At 39.1% G+C, this 20,683-nt stretch overlaps 1 protein-coding gene across 1 annotated transcript; it reads left to right on the forward strand.

Moving 5' to 3' along the window:
• The first annotated feature begins 258 nt into the window (after positions 1 to 258).
• On the forward strand, positions 259 to 20,350 carry CCDC34 (coiled-coil domain containing 34). The gene is made up of 6 exons (XM_058807304.1): positions 259 to 469; positions 4,929 to 5,061; positions 7,696 to 7,803; positions 17,940 to 18,098; positions 18,544 to 18,679; positions 19,846 to 20,350. The coding sequence occupies exons 1-6, from the start codon at positions 315 to 317 to the stop codon at positions 20,043 to 20,045; spliced, it is 891 nt and encodes a 296-aa protein (XP_058663287.1). The 5' UTR covers positions 259 to 314; the 3' UTR covers positions 20,046 to 20,350.
• Positions 20,351 to 20,683: the final 333 nt, after the last annotated feature.

A 20,683-nucleotide genomic window follows, 5' to 3' on the forward strand; every position in this document is an offset into this window, starting at 1 on the left:
GTTGCTATGGATCGGCACAGGCGTGTCAGTGCTCGCCCTGGCGGGCAGCTCCGGCACACCCCAGCGCTGCGGGGCCTCGGCTCGCTGCCCACCAGCGGGGCAGGGGCCGCCGTTCTCAGCCGCTGGCTCTCCCCAGGCCGTGCCTCAGGGCCGCACACGGCGGGGCCGTGACGGAGCGGCCATGGCAGAGCCGCGGGGATCGTCGGGAGCGCGGCCGGAGCCCGCCCCTGCCGGAGCCCGCCCTGCCGGCGTCGGTAACCGCCCATGTCGGTACCCGGTGCGCGCTCTCGTCGGTGCCCGCCGTGGCCACCGCCATGAGCGGCGGGGCCATCGGCCCGAGCCCTTCGCCCGCTGAGGGCCGGCTCTCCCCCAGCCCCTCGGAGGGCTCGCCGCTCTCGCTCCCGTCCCGCTGCAGCTCCCCGGAGCGGGCGGAGCCTCCCGGAGCCTCCCGGAGCCCGCCGGGCCATAGGTAACCCCCGCGGCAGGGACCGGGCTCTGCCCTTGTACTCGCTTCCCTCCGCCGGAGACAGGAGATTATTTTACATAAATATAGCCTTGTTTGGAGATGAGCGCTTTAAGAGCTTTGTTCCTTTTTATTGTCTTGGAAAGTCTTCTCAATGGACACATGAGTATTTTTATAGGCTACAGTCTTTCCTGCCTTAATTTAAAAGTGCTTGCAGACTGTAGGGTTGTTTTGCATAGTGTTTGTAGCTGGGTCCACAGTCAGTTTTGTATTGTAAGCGTTGCACAGCTCCTGCTCCGGCGGCTTAATCTTACTCCATTTTAATAATATGTAAACATAAAATGCATTCTTTTTACTTGGGATCTCGCTGGCTTGACAGGAGAATAATTCCTCTTCCCTCTAAAATAGGAGGGGGAAGAGCAGGGAGAGCCGATCCTAATCTGGAAAACGGCTTCCTGATAGAAACTTCACAGATTTGGGCATTAACTGTGGGTGAATGTAGCTAGCGAGGCTGAGCTGAGCTAAAAGTGCCGGTGAAGTAAAGGAAGGGCAGCAGAGCTTCACGGGGTGCAGATTTCCAGCAGGGTTCTCAAATTTCCATGGAGAGCAGTGAAGGAATATGGACCACACTGCACTTTACTTACAAGCATTTCTTGAAAAAGGTGCTAAAAGTCCAGGGAAAGAGTGTTTAAGTGTAGCCAGAAGCTTCTGAGGAAGAAACCAGCCGGTTTTTCTGTTAGCTCTCTCTATACTATTCCCAATGAGCAATTTTATTCGTGCCCTTTGGAGTTTGTTGCAGTTTGTTCAAGCCGCAGCACGTCTTTGCAGCTTCAGGGGCTGTTGGGAACAGCTCCCCACTCGGGCCTGTCGCTGCAGTGTTGTCTGGCAGCACTGAGGTGCAGCTGAACACGGCCACTTGTAGGGCCTGAGCTGGCAGTCTGACTGTGAGCAACGCCGATCACTTGTTTTTAAAATTTTAAAAGTTTAATAGTAATAAAATGGTTATAAAATAATAATATAATTAGAGTAATAAAAATTTGAACAATTGAGATTAGGACAATACGAGACAATAAGAACAAAGAGTTACGGACAGCCTGGGTACCTTTTTCTGGGCAAAATAAGCCCGAAAAAGGACCCACATTAACAGAGGATTAACCCTTAAAAACAATAGCCTGTTGCATATTCATACCTCTCACACATGATTCTGTCTGGTCTGTGTCAACTCTTTCTTAATCCTGACAGCTCTTCAGGGCTGAGCAAGGCAGGAAGAAGTTAATTTCTTCTGATAATGGAGCAATAAATTCTTTTTCTCTAGAAGATTTGGGTGTCCTGTGGCTGCTAGCTCAGTGAGGGTCCTTTCTTTAAGAAAAGTATCTTACATAGCATAGTTTCTATTTTCCCATTATGCTATAACCTAAAACTGTATTTACACACTAGTTAAGAAAATTAGTACAGCATAACTTTCTAACATAACACATATATTCATTTTAATATTTGCAAAAAGCCAATCATAAAATAGGCATTTTTCACGTGACTAAACAGTGGGCTAAATATACCCTGTGCTGCTGGGTAGCACTGCTGCTGTGCTGCACCAAGTGCCTACCTTGTGTTCATATGGCAGCTTTTGTCTGTAGCTACCAAGGTACCAGAATTATAATAGTGAAAAACTATTTCTTATTCAGCTCCCCATGTATTCATGCACTCTGAATGTTGTTGCTGTTTCCTCTTAAAACAACACAAAAATTAGCTGGAAGCAGCTACTCAGTGTGGGAAATGCAATATTTGCAGAAAAGAAAGGGTGAAAGCAAGACCTTGTTAATGCTGTTAGGCATTTTCATGCTTTCGTTTGTGGGTCCAGTGTTATGTTTGATGTGTCACCTTAGTGAATATACAGCAACCGATAATCGCTGTTCACTGTTAATCAGACTTAGGTCTAATGCCAAATGTGTCTGGTTTGATTTAAGATACTTACTTACAGCTAAATGTAAGTAAGCACTTGAGCATGGGTTATTTTAAGAAGTTTATTACTTTGATTATTTTGAAGAAGTTCATAACTGCTAGAATTTCAGAAAATGGTCCTGTGAAATTCAAGGTGTGTGAGGTTTAAAATGCATAGTTGATGTGCCAGGAGAGTGTGACTGGTGGCTGCAATGCACACCAAGGAAGGTGTTCTGGGTTCTGGTGCAATTGGAGAGCTTTAGACACAGTATTGGAGAAGTGTTTCTCCTAACAGGTCTTAATACTGAGCTTGTGTTTTCCTCTGTTTAAGTTTCATTTTGTGTTATTTCTTACTTGTCTGCAGTAAGTTTTTAATCTATTATTATGAATAACTTTTTTTGAGAAGTTGACAGCCTGAATTTCATGAGTACTGATACAAGAAAAGACATAATAAATCTTATTTTTCCTAATTTATTTGTTCTCCTATTTGTACCTTTTCTACAGTTGGTTTAATTTGTCAGTTGTGTTCTACTAGGTGCCATAATGCAAATCACACAAAGCAAAAGAATGTATTGAGGAAATGTCCCTGCCCAAAATGTCAAGTCTGTACAAAGTTATGGGGTTTTTTCCTGTATGTGAATGTATAATACTTTTGTTCTTTAATGAACTTTCAGAGATTTATTTTCTTACAAAATGTGTTATTAGGCATTCTTAAGTGGCATCTCTTATTATATGTATGTGTTTAAGAGCTGCCTCTGTTAAATTTTTGGTCTTTATTAATGATGCAGCATAAAAGCCCTGGAGTGCAGCAGAATGTGTGGGGCTGATGAGTATTTGGTCTGTGCTGCTTCTGTCCTTGCACTGACAGGGTTGTCCCTGTCAGTTCTGTTATTTTGCATTTCACACTGTAAAAGTGGGTTTGTCTGGGGAAATAAACCTGCTCCAGGTAGTTTCAGTATGAATCAGTCACCCTGAGCTGACCAGCAAAATCCTGTTAGTGCAAACATACATGGGTAAAACAACAGGGAAGAGTAGGACACACTCTGTAACACTGACTTTGTCCCCAAATGCTTTCTAGCACAGAAATGTACTCTGAAGATGAGTGGGACAGAAAATGTTGTGCAGTTGAGTGTTGGAGTACTGCTGTGTCATTAATATATTGTACTTTAGATTGATAAAATACAGATGCCTTACATTTACAAATTTTATATCTGCAGCATTAGCCTAATATGCTTGTTGGATGCTTCTTGTGTAGCTTAGGTTCAGCAAACAGAATTCCTCACTGTAGTGGAATATGTATGTAGGTAGGTATTTCCAGAGCCTGTACATCCATAGGAAATAGTAAAGTCTAGTTTCATTGCTTTGTTCTCAAGAAAAAAATTCTGTGGTGTCGCAGTCGAGGCGGTCACAACACAAAGCAGAGACCACAAGCGTCTCAGTTGGCAATATTTTATTAGTGAAAATGGCTGATCTTTTATACACTTTCCAATTGTTTACCCTTCTTCTACCTTAACTATTGGCCACAAGAAGTCAATAGCATATTATTGGTGAAAAGTTATAATGACTCCACCTAACTTACTAAAAATGCTTCATCCAGCTGCAGAATGCTCTTATCTTCCTTCTCTCGATCTCCTTGGTTACGGCCTTGGAGAAAGCTCCTTATCAGTTTCTTCTTCTTCTTCTCGCTCCTTTAGCTAACAGGCCTGCTGCTAGCCCCTTCCACACTGTGGCAGATAGAAGCAATCTGTTAAAGAAATTTCTTTACCTGTTTTCAAATTTTGCTGATTTGGACCCTGATATACTGTGTTACTTATGAAATAGTACATGTATAGAATCTTATAAAAGATACTTGTGACCTGGGGCTAGGAATGCTGCGTTATTCATGACTGACTTACATAAGGTGTCCTATTAAAAGTCTAATTGAACCTTGTATAATACCACAAAGTGCTGTATGCTGGCTGTATTTCTTAAGCACATTTCCTGTGAAAGTGTTTTAATGTGGAAGACTTCCTGGATTGAACAGATGGATTCATAATGAATGGACTCTTAATGCTGAGGTTGCTTGATACCATGAATCCACTGGTGTAAGAGTTGAACAAAGAAAACAACATTCTCTGCTTTTGCTTTGCTTCTGCTAAAGACCACTGGATACATGGAGCATCTTGTGACCACAGACAGGATGTTAATGTTAAATCTCTGTTTTTCCTCGGCTTCCATCTGTGAGAAGCAAAGTGACACTTTGATGTTACGGGTATTCTTTTAGTTTAGTTCCTAAAAGGTAATGTTTGAATCTGTTCCACAGTTTAGAGTTTAGCAAGAGAAATGTAGACTGTAAGGAGGGTGGTCAGAGGTGCATTATAAATGCCATTTATCCATTAGGGAGATTACTAAACAAGTAGAAAAATTATGACATTGTTGTCACATTATGCCATGAAAGAAACGTACTTTTTCAAGACAGTAGCACTTTAACTTTTCAATCAAATACATTATAGATAATACTCTCTTCTGTTTCTTGTTTTTAATTCAGGAGGGCTGAACGCTCTGAAACAGCAGAGGAGAGAAAAGTGTCACCTTGGAAAGATAACCTGTCACCATGGGAAGAGTGGTTCATTGGCAAAGAGAAGGAGCTGCGTGCCCGCCTGCAGGCTCAGGCTGCAGAGGTGATGACATCCAGCTCTTCTGAGTCTGAGTCCAGCAGAAGAGAGCAGACACAGGATTTTCTTTTCCTTGGTTATAGAAACACAAGTATTTTTTTTTTTCCTTTTGTTTTTTGCAGTGTTTTAGGCCTCCATAGTGTTTGTGTTTGTCAGTGCTGGTGTGAGTCATGTCATGTGCATTTTCTTTTGCTGCATGTTGTACTTCATTGAACTGGTGCTGTATAATATTTTGTTTATCCAGTTGTCAGGTAATGGTTCCATGTTAGAAGATTAAAACATTTATATAATTACTGCCTTAATTTTCATCATGGGTACATAGGCTTGCATGTAGGTTGTAGAAGAAAATGAGGTGTGTGCTGATTGTAAGAACGCCAAGCTACTCAGTTAGTTTTGAGGAACAATGTTGTTACCCACTCAGCACGTAACTTTACAACTCTTTCGTGTCCTTTCCCAGGAAAGGGATCCCTGTTGCTGCATTTTTTTCCCTCATTCTATCTTTTTCCCCCTTGCAGATGAACAGTTCTTGAGAACCAGGGCTGGGACACAACTAAGTGAGAGCACCCTGTCTTTTCCTGATTACTCTGTTTGTAGTTGCAGTTGATTAAATGATACCGTTGTAGAAAATCAAATGGGAAGTATTGGGTAGTGATTAGAACAATCACATCAAAATTAGATAATTTCTCACTTCAATTACTGAGTAACTATTTGACCTTGAATTTTTTCCTAGTCTTTCTGGGATTGTCTGTAAAGTTTTATGTTGGCTACCTCATGTTGTTTATAGAACACCTACCACTGGAAGGTTCAGGAACAGAATTTTACAGGTCAGCAGTACTCCAAAGGAGTTTGTTAAGCTTGAGGAATATGCTTTGATCTGTTAATCCACATGCACCAAACGTTTCATGACTTCCCATTTATATCCTGGATTGGCAATGGAAATGTAAGCCAGCAGATGTCTCTCAACTCAGTATTAAGAGCAGCCGTAGAACAAGCATTACTTAAGGCCATGTAGAAAACAGCCATATCATTTGTAAGATTTTGAAAACATTAGATGTTAAACTGCAGCAAGACAGTGTGATATAATCAACATTTTTGTAAGATGCCAGAAGAGAATTAAATGTGTGATGTTTATACCAAAAATATTGCTCTGTTTGCATTATAAAAGTATTCTAAACTGGTATCCTGAGAAACAACAGTGAGGTTTCAGATCTTTTGCTGACATTAGTACAAAGTCTGCCCTGCATGTCAAAAAGGTGGATAAACATGTGGAGTGCAGTTAGGTTGAGTCTTGTAAGGTGCTCAGAGTGCCATCAGCTGTGGTATTTTCAGGGTCCCAAGGATGAGGGAAGAATTGAGAATGTGACTCCATGTTTTTAGAAGGCTAATTTATTATTTTATGGTATTATATATGAAAGAATGCTATACTGAAACTATACTAAAGAATACAGAAAGGATACTTACAGAAGGTTTAACAAGATACTAATGAAAAACCCGTGAACTCTTCCCAAGTCCCAACACTTGGTCATTAAGTAAAAACAATTCACATGTTGGATGAACAATCTCCAAACCACATTCCAAAGCAGCAAAACAGGAGAAGCAAATGAGATAATATTATTTTCCTTTTTCTCTGAGGCTTCTCAGCTTCCCAGGAGAAGAACTCCTGGTGAAGGAATTTTTCAGAAAATATGACAGTGACAATCAGCTTTTACAGCAACCAGATCCCTGCAATACAGGTGTCTTGGAACTCAAAAGACATGTTGTTTGGGATAACTTTGCCTCAACAACAACTGTATTTTGAAATTGTGTCTCTATTGCGGGTGTTTGAGCTTTCTGTAAGCTTCTGTTGATGTCTTACTAAACTGAAATTCTATGTCATAAGAAAGGGGGCTGTCTCTGAAACTGACTGCAATGTAGGCACCATAAAAATCAATTTCATGGAAATAATTCCATCTGTCTGTGTTTGAAGGTATGAATTTTCATTGAAAATTAATGCTTTGTGTTAATGTTACTGTTGGAGAAGGTGGACATCTCAGTTGTCTCCTTAGTTATGTTTTGTCTTTATTAATTTCACTGGAGAGATACAAATGGTTGCATATATACTGTATGTCATATAAATATACTTAGAAAATTTCTTCTCTCAAATTAAAACTCCTGTTTGAAAATTTGTTAGAATCTACAATAATTTTGGCTTTAGTAAGCCTTAGGTTAAGCTCTAAAGTTCTAGTAGTTCTGGTACTAAAAATCACAGGTGAATAATATTTTGCTTTGCTTTTCATACCATCCACAGTGCAGAGCAGTACACATGCTAAATTTTAAATATTGTAAGAAAGTACTGCTGCAAATTAAGAGTCTACTGACTAAAAAGGCATTTCAGTAAACTGAGGAATGATTTGATGCATTTAATTGCTTCCAAAGCCTAATTAAAATATGTATTTCCAGTTAATATCCTAAAAATTAGGGATTTTCATTAATTGTATTTCATAGTATTTCTGTGTTGACTGCCATTCCTCTTTTCCAGAATCTTAATGAAGAAAAATATACCAAAATCTAATGCTTACATTGTTTTCACTGCAGCACTACTGCCAGTATTGCTGTAAGTGGTCACCACAGCTTTGAAATATATACTCTTTTTCTAATTAGGAAGTGAATAAACAGCTTGAGGAAATGAAGCAAAATCAAGAATGGGAAAGAAGAAAAAGGATAGCTGAAGAGAAACACAAGGAATGGGTCCTAAAAAAGAGAGAAGAGGTAAATATTGCTTTGGCTGGAAATATTCTAGTGCATGCTATGCTTGAGTAAGCCTGTGTAAAATTTACTCAGTCTGTTTGGCCATCCATGTTTTCAGTTTGCTAAATAAATGGCTGCTTTAATTGAAAATTATAAAAACATGCCAAAGCAGCTGAACATTTTTTTTCAAGAGTGATTTTTATTTTCTGTAGGGTATAAAGGGATTTGTTTTCTGAGTAGTCACAAAGCTGACAGTGGGTGTGCATCTTGTGCAGTAGCCTTCTGCTGATGGTGGCTGGGGTTTTGGTCTTCAGTGCACCCAGACTTCCCAGGTTCAGTGCCCAAACATTTTTGGGTAAGTGTACATCTTGACTGTGTGCAATGTTCTGTACACCAGGTAGAGCCAGAAGGAGGATTTAGTTAAATATCACCAGGGGCAGGCAAGGAGTATTTACCAGAGGATATGGTTTAGGAGGGGAAATTGAGGTATGGGGCCAGATGGAGGGAATTCTCAGTGGAGCACAGTTAGCAACTGGGAATTCCTTCAGTTGGTAATTAATTTCTGGGTGGGATCAAAAGGCTTTTAAGTTCTCTTGAAGGAGTGCCTGGGTCCAGGGTCAGAAACAGATTGGTGCTCTCAGTGTGACAGCTGTGTCACAGCAGGTGAGCATGTGCCCTGGGTGGCAGCAAAGGGAGTGTGGTATTTTTGGGGTTCCCTGTGGCAGGAAGGAAATGATGAATCTGACTCTATGTTTCTAGAAGGCAAAATTATCATTTCATGATCTATATTATATTAAAGAATGCTATACTAAAACTATACTGAGGAATAGAGAAAGGATACAGACAGAAGGCTACAAAGAATGATAATGAAAAACTTGTGACTCCTTCTAGAGTCCTGACCCAGCTGGAGTGTGATTGGTCATTAAGTCAAAACAATCCACATGTTGGATAAACAATCTCCAACCACATTCCAAAGTAGCAAAACACAGGAGAAGCAAATAAGATAATTATTGTTTGCCTTTTTCTCTGAGGCTTCTCAGATTCCCAGGAGAAGAATTTTGGGCAAGGGGATTTTTCAGACAATATGGCAGTGACAGTGGGAGCCCTTGGGAGCCCAGGGTGTGTCCAGCCCTGGCAGTTCCTGTGCTCATAGTCCCATGGTCTGCAGCAATTCCAGCTGCTCACTGCATTGACTTCTGCTTCTGAGCAAAAGCAGATAACCATTCACCCAAAATATCACAACAGCACTAGCTGGGTTGGGTGGGCAGACCTCCTACATTTGTTTCCATGATTTTAGAACTCCTTCAGGTTCAGCCTAGAACCACTAGAATAACATATATTTGAATCTAACCTAATTAATCTTAGTCTTAATGCTGGTTGGGTAATTGGCAGAAACCCACTGCAGTACCTATCCTGCTCTATTAATTTCTTATGGTTTATATTACTAATTAAAGTACACAGGAAAAAGTAGATTTATTATTCAGCACACACAATTCCATTTTCCTCTTCCAAAATGAAATTTAAATGAAAATTAAATTCTGTGTGTCTGTGACTATTCATTGGCTTGAAAGAGTTGGTCTGCCTCTTAAAATAGTTCAAGTTCAGAACCACAAGTTTTCCTTCTGTCTCCTCCTCACTACCCCTACCACCTCCTTCAGTTTCCATAAATTTCTACTGATTTGGGTTTTCCTTGGAACTTTGTGGTTTTACTCGTTAACAACTTGTCTTCTGTTCTCAATGGGATTAGGAGGTCTTTTTTATGGTAATCACAGCAGCCCAGAGGACAGGAGAAAGAACATGCTTGTGTCTGGACTTCATCAAATTATGTTTTGGAAGCATAGGGTCATCCTTAGAGCAAGTGTTTAGAAAACAGTAAGCTGATTTTCATTTAAATCAGATTATTCATTGGTTAGTCTTTCCTATACACCACACTCAAATCAAGGATCAACTGAATTTAAAAGCTTAGCTGTCCATAGGATACTAACATTTGTGCTGTGTAGACTTCCCAATTCAAGTTTCTGCAAGATTATTTGTGGATTTAGATACAGACTGAAGAACCAATAGGTCAATTCAGTGACTAAGATTTTTAAAGGTGCATCAAGATTTCAGCTGTAGTTGAGGTGTGAGTCAGGAGCACTGACAGTTGATACAATTTTCCTGGGGAGTGTGTACATATTTCCTATTTGGGAGACACTTCATTTCCTCATAGAAGTATCCAAAGATGCTTCCTGGGGCAAATCTTGCAGTACTTTTCACTGAAATTTGCATTAAGCACTGACCTTTTTCAAGCTGAGTTACTGATTCTGAGCCCTGTGTGCAGAGAGCAGAAAATGCTTTATTTGGAAGAGGCAGTGCTTTAGGGACCTCAGCTCTGTAATCCCCTCGAGTCTGTGTCCTTTCCCATTGCTCAGTACAGCAGTGATAAAGAAAGGAAAGCACAGTGAGCACACATCAAGCTCCTTCCTTCATCTTGAGCATCCAGCACCAGGAGACACTGCTGGAACAGTCATTGTGCTGGAAATGTGAGGGATGTTTGTATATGCATAAAACAATTCTGGTTTTCTGTATGTCAACCCAGTATCTTTGCATGGCAATTTTAGTTGTGATGTTAAATATAGTCCTTTAGGGTGAGCTTAGGAAGCAAAGCTTGAACACTGTTTTTGTCCACTATTGGTGTTTTAATTATTTAATATAGATTAAAAATCATATGCTGTTACAGTTTTCTTATGCTTCTAATAATTTTACAGAATCTATTTTTGAAAGTAAAGGAATCCTAGCTATTTAGTATTCTTCTGTGTAAATAGCTTTTGTGGTTCTTAAAGGTGGTAAATGAACTAGAAGTAATATTTTGAAATATGAGTCATCAAAGAACATTCTAAGCCATGAAATATGTTTATACAAATATTTGTTCATGGCAAATTTTTTCAGCTCACTAGGAATTAAAAGCTTTATAAAACAAATTTTTAGGCACTATCTTGGACCTAATAATGCCTTTACAATTTTCAGCAAGATACTGGATCCCTCCTGGACAAAAATAGTCTTACTTTGTCTCCCTCTTAAAGTTGAGCCATTTGTGGGCAGACAGTAAATTGTCTGTTGACTTTTTAGCAAGTGTCAATTGAAATCTTTTAACTGTAAAATAATGCATAGCATGCTTTTGATTCCAGAAGGAAAATGAACATAACATGATTTTTTATGTAACTAAAATGTTTATCTCTGAGTTACTGTTAGATTTATTTATAAAAATGAAGTGGATGTTGTTATAAATGCTGAGCAAGTAAGTTTGGTCTTCATTTCCTGTTTTATGTGAACTTCTGATGTGAAATCTCTTTCATTTCTCTCTTCAGCTGTGGGACTGAACACTTTAGTAAGGTACCTGTAATTGTGAAATTGCTGATTTAAAATTAAAGTATGAAAAGCTTTTGAGAAATGCATTGTGAGTGCATAAAGTGTGGAGAGCCTGTAAACTGCCATGACAGTTTAATTCTTTATCATTGTCATCACAGTCAGAACCTCTTAGGAATTAATGCTGAATAAAATGTTAGGATTAAAGCTGAGGCCTGATGACTGCAGCTTTTTGATTGCATATTAAAAAAACAACGCTGATGCAGTGCACTCTATCTTCTGCAATTTAATATAATATCTTCAAATCATATTTAATCCACCTTTACTGGCTCTGCAAAGCTGCTTCATTTTTACAATGTCAATAGAGCATGAAGTTAGAAAGATCTGGAGTATCCAATTCATATGTATACATGTGTACATATAAATATTTATATTATTGTTGTTGTGGGTTAGCCCCAGGAGGCCGCTGAGACCCCCCCTTGCTGCCCCAGCTTTTCTTGCTGAGCAGGATGGTCTGGGGTTTCCCTTGGCTAGGTGGGTGTCAGTTCTGGCTGTGCACCCCCAGACTGTGCCCTGGTGCCATGGGGGGAGAGGCAGAAAAGATCTTGAAGCTTTGTAAGCACTGCTTACTGATAACCTGTCATCACAAACACTGTTTTGTTCACAAATGCAAACATAGCACAGCAGGAGCTGCTATGAAGAAAATTAACTCCATCCAAACCAAAACCCACTACATGTGTTGTGCATGTGTTTGCAGCAGTGATGGAAATCCCCAAAGAGGAATACTTGCATTCCAAAATAACTGAATAATTCTGACATTCCTTTTGGTAACATCCCTGTATTTAGTCTTTGCATGTAATTCTTTATCCTGTAATAATGTGATACCTAGCTGGATCTTAAAGGTACAAAACTTATTACTCAACATAAACAGAACAAGACAATTAAGGATAAAAGCATCATATAGTCAACCTAGGACACTAGCAAAGTTGTAAGAGCACAAGTAGTGAAGTTAGAATTTTCCATTGGAAAAATCAGTTATTCAAATGCCAATCTAAAATTGACTGTAGCATTTCTAATACTTCGTGCATGGTTGAATAGAGAGTAAGGCAACAATTTTTTATGGTTTTTTCCATAAAAGTAAATATTACCAAGCAGGTATTAAAAATGGAATTTGGATGTTCAACAGTTTTTATTATTCTTTTCTATAAGTCCTCTTTACTTACTGAAAAATACAATTTTTAATGGAAGTTAGGTACAGGGTGGAAAAGTTCTGTTGGAATGTTTTTTCATTGAAGATTTGCATTAAGGAGTATATGAAAGCCTAGAACCAACCCAGTGTGCAGCAATGAATGACAGTGTTCTTGGAGCAGAATTCCCTTTTTGGTGTGCTGGTTCCTCCAGAAGAGACACCTAGATGCCAACTCTTACACCAAAGGCTTTTTGTTTAATGTGTGTTTTATCTCAGCATGGTTAATGCAGAGCACGCATTGTTCCACAGCTTGAGCATGATTTTCAAGTTCAAAAGCTGGACTTGCTCATGCTCTCTCTCTTTCATGCAATGGGTTGTTAATGATTTTGTGAGGAATGGCAGCACTCCCACAGAAGGGGTGTAGAATCCTGTCATGCCAGCCTGCAGCTTGGGGACACGTTAATTGCAATCTCCTCTGGCAGAAATGTGATGAAATCCAGATCTTCCCTGTCTAGGTTCATGTTCTTACAGCTGAACTGTTGTTGAGTCAAAGCTCTGGTTGCTAATGGAGAGCCTGATGATGTGACATGGTTTTTGCTGGCAGTTAGACTTGAAAGAGATGCTAAGATGTCCACTTGTTTAAGACTGAAACCTTTCAAGAAGTGTGTTTGTGAGGGAAGCTTCTAGTAGAAATGCTTTCCAGTCATGAGAACCAGCTGCATTTAAGAATTAAAATTTTCGGTTTACATACCTAAATCTGTCTTTATGTATGTAATTTTTTTTTCTGAGTCTGGGCCTAATTTCTTAAGGATTTTTTTCCCCCCACATTGTGGGTCTTTTGCTCTCTGGACCTGAAAAGTCTTTACACAGAATTTTTCTGTGGTATCATGCATGATCAATGCCATGGTTATAATTTTAGGTTTTACCTGAATCTTAATTACCTTTAGATTTCTGTAAGTAGAATGAACTAATTTCTCATGGTGAGTGTTAGAATGAGTTTTAGACAGAGTTTTGGAAGAGGAATTCAGTGTGACAGGTGAATGACTGCTCATGTATTTCAGCAGCATAGAATCCACATTCTTCTGAAGATCTCAAGAGTGTTCCAGGAATAAATACACTGAAACTTTGTGCTTGTCCCATCCATGAGTCCCCACATGAACACATTTTGGGAGAAAGATGCAGTAATTCTCCAGTTCCCAGACTGCAGTGGGGTCTGCCCTGACTCTGGGAACTTGAGCAGTAAATTGGTATAAACCAGCTTGTCAAGAGCCATCTGCAGCTCAGACTGTTGCTGATCTGCTTTCTAGCCTCTTGTTGTTTTCACATGGAAATTCTAGAGAGATTAAGAAGTATTGGTGTGGGTTAGGCGTGGTCACTGAGTGATGTTATGGGGCAAAGTTGAAAAGATAATTACAGTTGTTTGAAGGACCCAGATTTCCAAGACTGCCAGAAGTGGTTGATGTTCACAATTATTATGAAGATAAACAAGTAAATTAGGATGTGTGTTCTGATGTTGGCCATGTGGGCTTTTCCTGTATTTTGCCATCAGTCAGCATTAACTGATGCTAGAATATGCTAGCTAAGATGTCAGCAAACAGCTGTGAAGTAGAACACTTACCTGTGAAAAGAAGAATGTCACATTCTGCAGATCCTAAAATGGAAAGGATTGCCTTGAGAACTATGTTAAAAATATCAATCACATCATTAGTTTCTGGGAGTACTTCAACTCAGTGACAGTCTACATAGAAAATGCAGAACAGAAAGCACCTCTGCACTTCACACATTCCAGCCTCTCAATTACTCACTGATGTGAAAATACAGAAATACATATTCTAGTAGTTTTCTTCTGGTTGATATAGTGCCTCTGTTTCAAAAGCAATTAGGGGTTTTTTCCCTGCATGGAAAATTATTTACTATTTCTACCTTCTGTCAGGAAGGAAGTGGGACACTTCTTCAGATTTTAAAATCCTTTGAGCATTCACCACATGCATGTAGGTGTGATTTTTCTGGAGAAGTTAGTAGTTAGCATTGACTCAGTAAGACACAAGCTGTGGACAGTCACCGTGACAGCTTTGTGGGACAAGCGATTTGTGTGGGCTGGGGGATTTCCAAGCACTCACCTGAGCCAGGCTTCAGTGGGTTCTGAGAGCTGATGGAATCACAGCACAGAGCACTGAACCTTCAGGGTAGATTTGTATCCTTTCTCCTTGGTCATGTGCTTGGCCAGGGTGGAGGAGAACAAGCCTTTCTTGGATGTTTTACAATCAATACCTTAATTTAGGTCATACCCACAACCATATAGCAGTGTGTGTAAATTTACTGGGGGTTTAGTGAATAGGTTGTGACTGTTTTGAACACAAGATCAAAGAGAATTTTTAAAACCCAATCTGAACAACACCAAGCATAAACAAGTAATTTCTTCTCATATATATGGAAAGAAAGGAAAAGGAGTGAAGAACATGGACATTAATATGCACAAGGACAGAATTTTTGGTAGGCTTTTATAGTGAGGATGGGAAAAAAGCTGGGGACAGTCAGGGTGACAAGCTTGACATGGAACAGGTTACTAAAGCTGGGAATGTGATCTACAGTAACTTTATGAAGGAAAATCTGTTCTGATTGTGAGAGAAAGAGGAAACATTTCTGGTTTGTCTGTAGAAAAATTTATAGGCGGTGTCAAGTCTACAATTCTGCAGGGAGTCCCCATCTTAGGGATGTCTCAGTGGAAGTAAAACTCAGCAATAGTTGTGGCTTTAGTGTGTATGGCATGTTATGGTTTACATAGGACCTAATTGAACTTTGAGTCAGCCTAGAGAGCAGCTAAACTCATCTAAATACTGTGATTTAAGACACATAAGTTAAGAACTTCCCTGTCTTTCTTTTATAGTATTTAGAAAGATTTTTAGTCTTCTTTCTGCTTATAACGCTTTTCCATTATGGAACCATTCCCCTACGTGTGGAAGTAGCCCTTTTGTTATCAGTTTTCTCCTATGTTTATTTTCATGTCTTTTATATAATAGGACCCTTAGGTTAAGACTGTAGTTTTGGATGATTCTTAGTTTTGCGACTTTCATGTGTATCAGAGGTAAGTCAGCAAAAAACAAAACGTGCAAAATCTTTGTAAGCCACCTTCTCCCATAGTTTAACTCAGTGATTTTGTAGATATCTCTCATCTACATTAATGCTTCTTATGTGTCCTGGACAGCCATTGTTCCTGCATTTAGAGAGTATTTAGTAATGAAGAGATAGAGAAGCAGCTCTGAATAAAAGGGATTGAGATGAATTGTAGGTGAAGAAGGAGGGAAAGCCTAGACAATTGGTTATTTGGTTTATTTTCAGGAAGGTGGTGTTTAAATAATTTGCCAAAAATCCGTTGTTTTTTCTTTTCAGCATTTTAAAATATGGAAACGTTTGTTTCATGTCAGGAAAGATCTTGTTTCCATGCTTCATTAGCATAAAAACAGGTCAGAATCTGAATTTTTTTTTTAGTTCCCACAATGAAATGTATTTTTTCATTAGTCTTGGTTGTAAATTGTTTTATCACATGTACAGGCCTCACTGTTGGGAAGTTGTTTTAATAGGACCAACTGATTTATAATTCTGTGTAGTTTTACATTCCAGAATATGCATTGTAATTGGAATGTATTAATATTTGACCATTTTCCCTACACCACCAAAGAGATTAAGCTGATAATTGCTAGAATGTATTAGAAGTGGAATGGAAAAAAACCCACCAAACAACAAAAAATCAAGGGGAAAATAGAGCTAGAACACAAATTGCAATTGTTCTGTGAAATTGTGTCCACAGAGAAGTCTTTGTTGTCACATAAGAGTATTTGACAAGAGTATGCCAGAGCAGTACTACTGAAAATATCCTAATGATTTTAGGTGAAACAGCATCCCCCTTGGAGATGATGGTAAATAGAGCTGCTAAAGCCTGGCTTGCAAGAGGAGGTGGGTGGGGGGAAATCCCACAGTGCCCAGGGCAGCTGCTGATGTTACAGCTGCAGTGGTGCTCCTGCTGCTGGCAGACAGAAAAGGCCACACTAACTCCAGTGATTCTGTGAGCTGGCAGAAATCAGGTAAGTGTGCTGCAGAGCAACATGAGCTGAGGATTTTATTCTCTGTGCTGCTTTATTGGGTTCCTGGTGGTTTTGGTGTGGGGGCACAAGCACTGGGCCAGCAAGTTTAGACCATTCAGGCCAGACTGGGAGTTGTGCTGGTCCCCAGTGCAGGATTATGGCTTCTGCTTCATTATGCAGAACTGGAGTTTCCATAACTGCAGGAAACCTGGGAAAAAGGTGGGGGAGGGACAGGGAGAGCTCTAGATTTCTGCCTTTTTGTTCTTTTAATGGGAAAATGGTAATATATAATGGTAAAATGGGAATTTCTGGTTTTCTTGTGAATTTCTTTTTCCCATATTGCATTTATTTATTATGGTTTGCAGCTGTAGTTCTAGGCATTTATATCCACACTGCTAACTGTAATAATTCTGAGTCAGGATGACTTTCTGCTAAGTTACCCATCTCCTTTGTTCAAGAGGAGTGTGCAGGGAAGTGTAAAAGTAGATTTCTTAAAAGAAAAACAACAGCTCTTTTCTATTAAGAGGAAACTGGTCTTTAGCCTTGTGCCTGTCTTCCAAGTCATGTGCACAGCTTGTCTGGTAGATTTTTGTTTCTGCACGTGGATGCAGTTGCTTCAGAGCTGAGTTAAGCAGAAAGAGAATCAATCAGTAGATTCCAGACACTTCATAAAGGTTACAAGGAACAGAAATGAGAGCTATTGTCACTCTTTAAGTGAAAATACCTCCCTGTCCAGATCAGGCAAAGACCAATGGGTGTGTGGTTGTTTGCTTAGAGAAAGCTCCTCAGAACACTGTTGTTGGATACACACACACTGCAAAGATGCAGAAGTGAATGACACCACTGGTGTGTTCTGTCTTCCAAGTCATACAGGCAGCAATTTCACTTCACCCTCAAGTTACCATTTTGCTTACCCTAGAATGTGTTTTCTCATTTTCCCTTTCATAATTGGAGCAGGAGGAATGTGTGGATTGATTTATTGAAGTAGTCTCTATGTGGATAAACTAAAGGGTATAAAATACTTAGAGAATACCACAAAACACGAACTGTATTTTTATGTGAACTTTTTTTACTGTTAAATTGATGCTGAAGTATGCTGAACAATCTGCATATCTCAATAGAAGGGGGAAGTTTACCTGACTTGCATTTGGAACTGTAGTTTGCTCTAGATTCACTGACAAGTAAAGCTAACACACCATTGTTGAGAATTGCAACATGTATTTCATTCCCAGAAATATTGAGATGCATCTAAAGTGTCTAAAAAAATCTCAGAATAAATAAAACAGAGCAGTAAATCTGAGGAGATCTGAAAGTAAATTTTTTATAGTATTTTTTTTACAAGTTTCTATGTCTATCATACCCGGAATATAACAGTGGATTGGTTCTTACTTCAAAGAGCTTACAGTATCACATATTTTTTAATGTTTATGATAATTTTCTTTGTAAATGTGTAATAAAATTTACTGTATTCCTCAAAAGAATCACTCATGGAAATATACTAAAAAAATGTCTGTTCCGTTTCTTTGATATGTTTCACATAGGAAAGAAGAGAAAGGAAAAGAAAGATGAGCAAAGAAATGGCAGAAAAGGCCACAAGGGAACTGGAAAAATTGCAGCTAAAAGAAAAGGCTGACATAAAGTATAAAGAATGGTTAGAGAAGAAGAGAGCTGAAGAGGCAGAAAAGAAGAAGAAAGAGAAGGTGTTAATGAACTCACAATTTATTTGGATGGAGTTACTTAATCTGCAATTTATTGCAGATTCAGATTTGATATATTCAAATCTTACATGGAATATATGGACATCAAATGCCAGTGTTGTACATGAAGAAAATTCTTTCAAGAGTTACCATGTTAGTGCATTAAAGGCACTGTGGTATGGTCAGCAAAGTAAGATGCATATTAATGCATTTTTGCTAATAGCCTTTGGTTTTTTTCATAGGGAAACACTAACATGGAAATTGGGGGTTGGGGTTTTTCTCAGTCTTAAACCAAAAAAAGTGCATCTTTTCCATTGTTAGGAGAAGGTGCTTGTATTTGAAGAAATACTTGAATTGTATTCAGCAGTCTGGAAATCTGCAGAATACTATTTACTATTTTGTGTATGTTGTACAGGGCTTTGTCTAGTAGTACCTTTTTTATTTCTAGGAAAAAGAAAAAGAACGGATGGCTGAGCTACAGGAGAAGAGAACAAGATCAGAGAAAATCTTTAAGGAATGGCTGCAACATGCTAGAAATAAACCACAACCTGCTTTAAATGGTTTCCCAAATGGGAGGTCTACAGGTTTGTATGTACAGTACACAAATAGGGAGTGACTTGGGCTTGTGGTTCCTTCCTTCTTGTATTTTAGTGTAAAATGAAGGCTGTTTAAGACACTCATCTAATACTATCTAATTAAGACACTCATCTAATATTTGTCACATAGGAATGGTTACTTTAACTATGCTATAAGTCAGGGAAACAGGTTGAGACCTTTTGTGTATTTTTCTTAGCCTTTATTTTTTATTATTTGGGAGGAAAATGACATTATTTGAGATAATTATGTGGTGTACCAAAGGATGATTTTACCTGATTTTTCTTACCAGGCATAGGAATCACTAGAGCAAAGTCTTGGGTCCTGTGAAGCAAATTAGTTGTGTTATTGTCAAGTTAGTTTTGTGTTACAGAAGGTGTGTGTCAGCACACCTGAATCCACCTTAGAAAAGAGGTGAGGTTTTGAGATCCAAGAACTATTAGAAGCTGACAGAAGTCCTGTCTGAAAAAGGAGACGGGCACCAACCTGTGTTCTGAGCTAAAATTTTGCTTTTCACCTGCATTGCACCTCCTTGGCTTCTGTAATCGTGTTCCATTTTTGTTTGAAAACATCTTATTTTTCTGTGCAACTGAAATAATTGCTTCTATTTGACTTTGCAACAGAAATAGTTTTGAGACCAAAATTCTGATTTTTGAATGTTCAAGAGACAGGTATAAAGCAGCTGAACAGCCTTTACTCTTCTGCTTACATTTATTTTTAAATAGTGATATACCTTGCCTTCCTGTTTTGGTTGGACCTGCATTACAGACTGACAGCTGCAGTCATTTTTGAAGAATATTTGTCTAGTCACTCGTGTGATTCAGTGTAATGTGTTACAAACTTTGAAGTGTATCCTTCCATCACGTGGTTGGGTAAAACAAAGTAGCCAATTTGTAGACATTTACAGTTCTTAAGAACACAAAGGACTGAGCATTCAACCTGCTTATTATTTACGTAGAAGTGAAGAATATACCAGTTACTGTTTAAAAAGCAAAAAGATGGACTGGTTATCATTTTGAGTCACTTTAATTATGTGATGTGACTGTGCTTTCTCTGAAGATGTTGTTGTGTTGTATAATTATTGTAACTGCTTGTATTGGCAAGCTTGTGGTGTAAATATTCCTTCTAAATTATGTGTATTTTCTAAATATTCTAGGGAGTGCTGATAGAAAACTGTATCCAGCTCCAGCATATTGTAACCCCATTCCTTGGAAGCCAGTACATGTGTCTCCCCCAAAGGAAGACACAGTTCTCAGCAGGAAGAGGAGTCAGAGACCTGCATCTTGTCAGCCATGTGCAGCTTTACCAGTGGTGATTTCTAAGCCCAGGAGTAACCCATGTAGTGGATCCCTGTGAAGAAAGAAGCTATAGATGGAAGAAAAAATGTTCTTACAACCTTGACCAAATGGGGCCATAAATGTGAAGTTCTGTGTAGTTATATGTCCAGTGCAGATTGCTTTGTGCCTGCCTTTCCCCCCCACCCCTTTTTTTTCCTCCCCTTTTTTTGGAGCAGGTTTTGTGTTTACTGCTAGTTGACCAATCAGGCTTTTAATGCTTTTTCTATATTGCATTTTAGTTTAAGAAAAAGGAAAAGATTAATTGTAATGGGACTGTGGGACTGTACCTCAATGCCAATAAAATGCACAGGGTTGTTTCTTCTTTTCCTCTCTTGTTGCTGAAGGAGTTCTTTTGTAGATCTAATTATTCTTTTGGGCAACAGTATTGACTAGACTATTTTAAAGATAAATTTAATTTGTAACAAATTGTTTTAATTGTAACAAATTTTAAAACAGTTCTTGGCTAAATGCGGAAGGAATTGGCCTGCCTCAGTTCCAGGGTTATCATGTCACTGGGATTACAGAGATCTAGTGGGATGGCTGGAGTGCTGCAAGGAATGGCTGCAGGCTCTTGAGGAAGCACGGGCTCTTTGCTGGCCCTGATGTGCACAAACCAGGGAGAACTGCTCAGGGGTGTGAAGTTTGGGGCCAGTGATG

Source organism: Ammospiza caudacuta, chromosome 6, assembly GCF_027887145.1.
Source record: "Ammospiza caudacuta isolate bAmmCau1 chromosome 6, bAmmCau1.pri, whole genome shotgun sequence".
In the NCBI taxonomy this organism is placed as follows: Eukaryota; Metazoa; Chordata; class Aves; order Passeriformes; family Passerellidae; genus Ammospiza; species Ammospiza caudacuta.

Coding starts and splice junctions, on each gene's coding strand:
- CCDC34 (XM_058807304.1), top strand. CDS start 315: ATGAGCGGCGGGGCCATCGGCCCGAGCCCTTCGCCCGCTGAGGGCCGG. Junction 5,062..7,695: donor TGCAGGCTCAGGCTGCAGAG/GTGATGACATCC, acceptor TTTTCTAATTAG/GAAGTGAATAAACAGCTTGA. Junction 18,099..18,543: donor AAAAGAAGAAGAAAGAGAAG/GTGTTAATGAAC, acceptor TTTTATTTCTAG/GAAAAAGAAAAAGAACGGAT.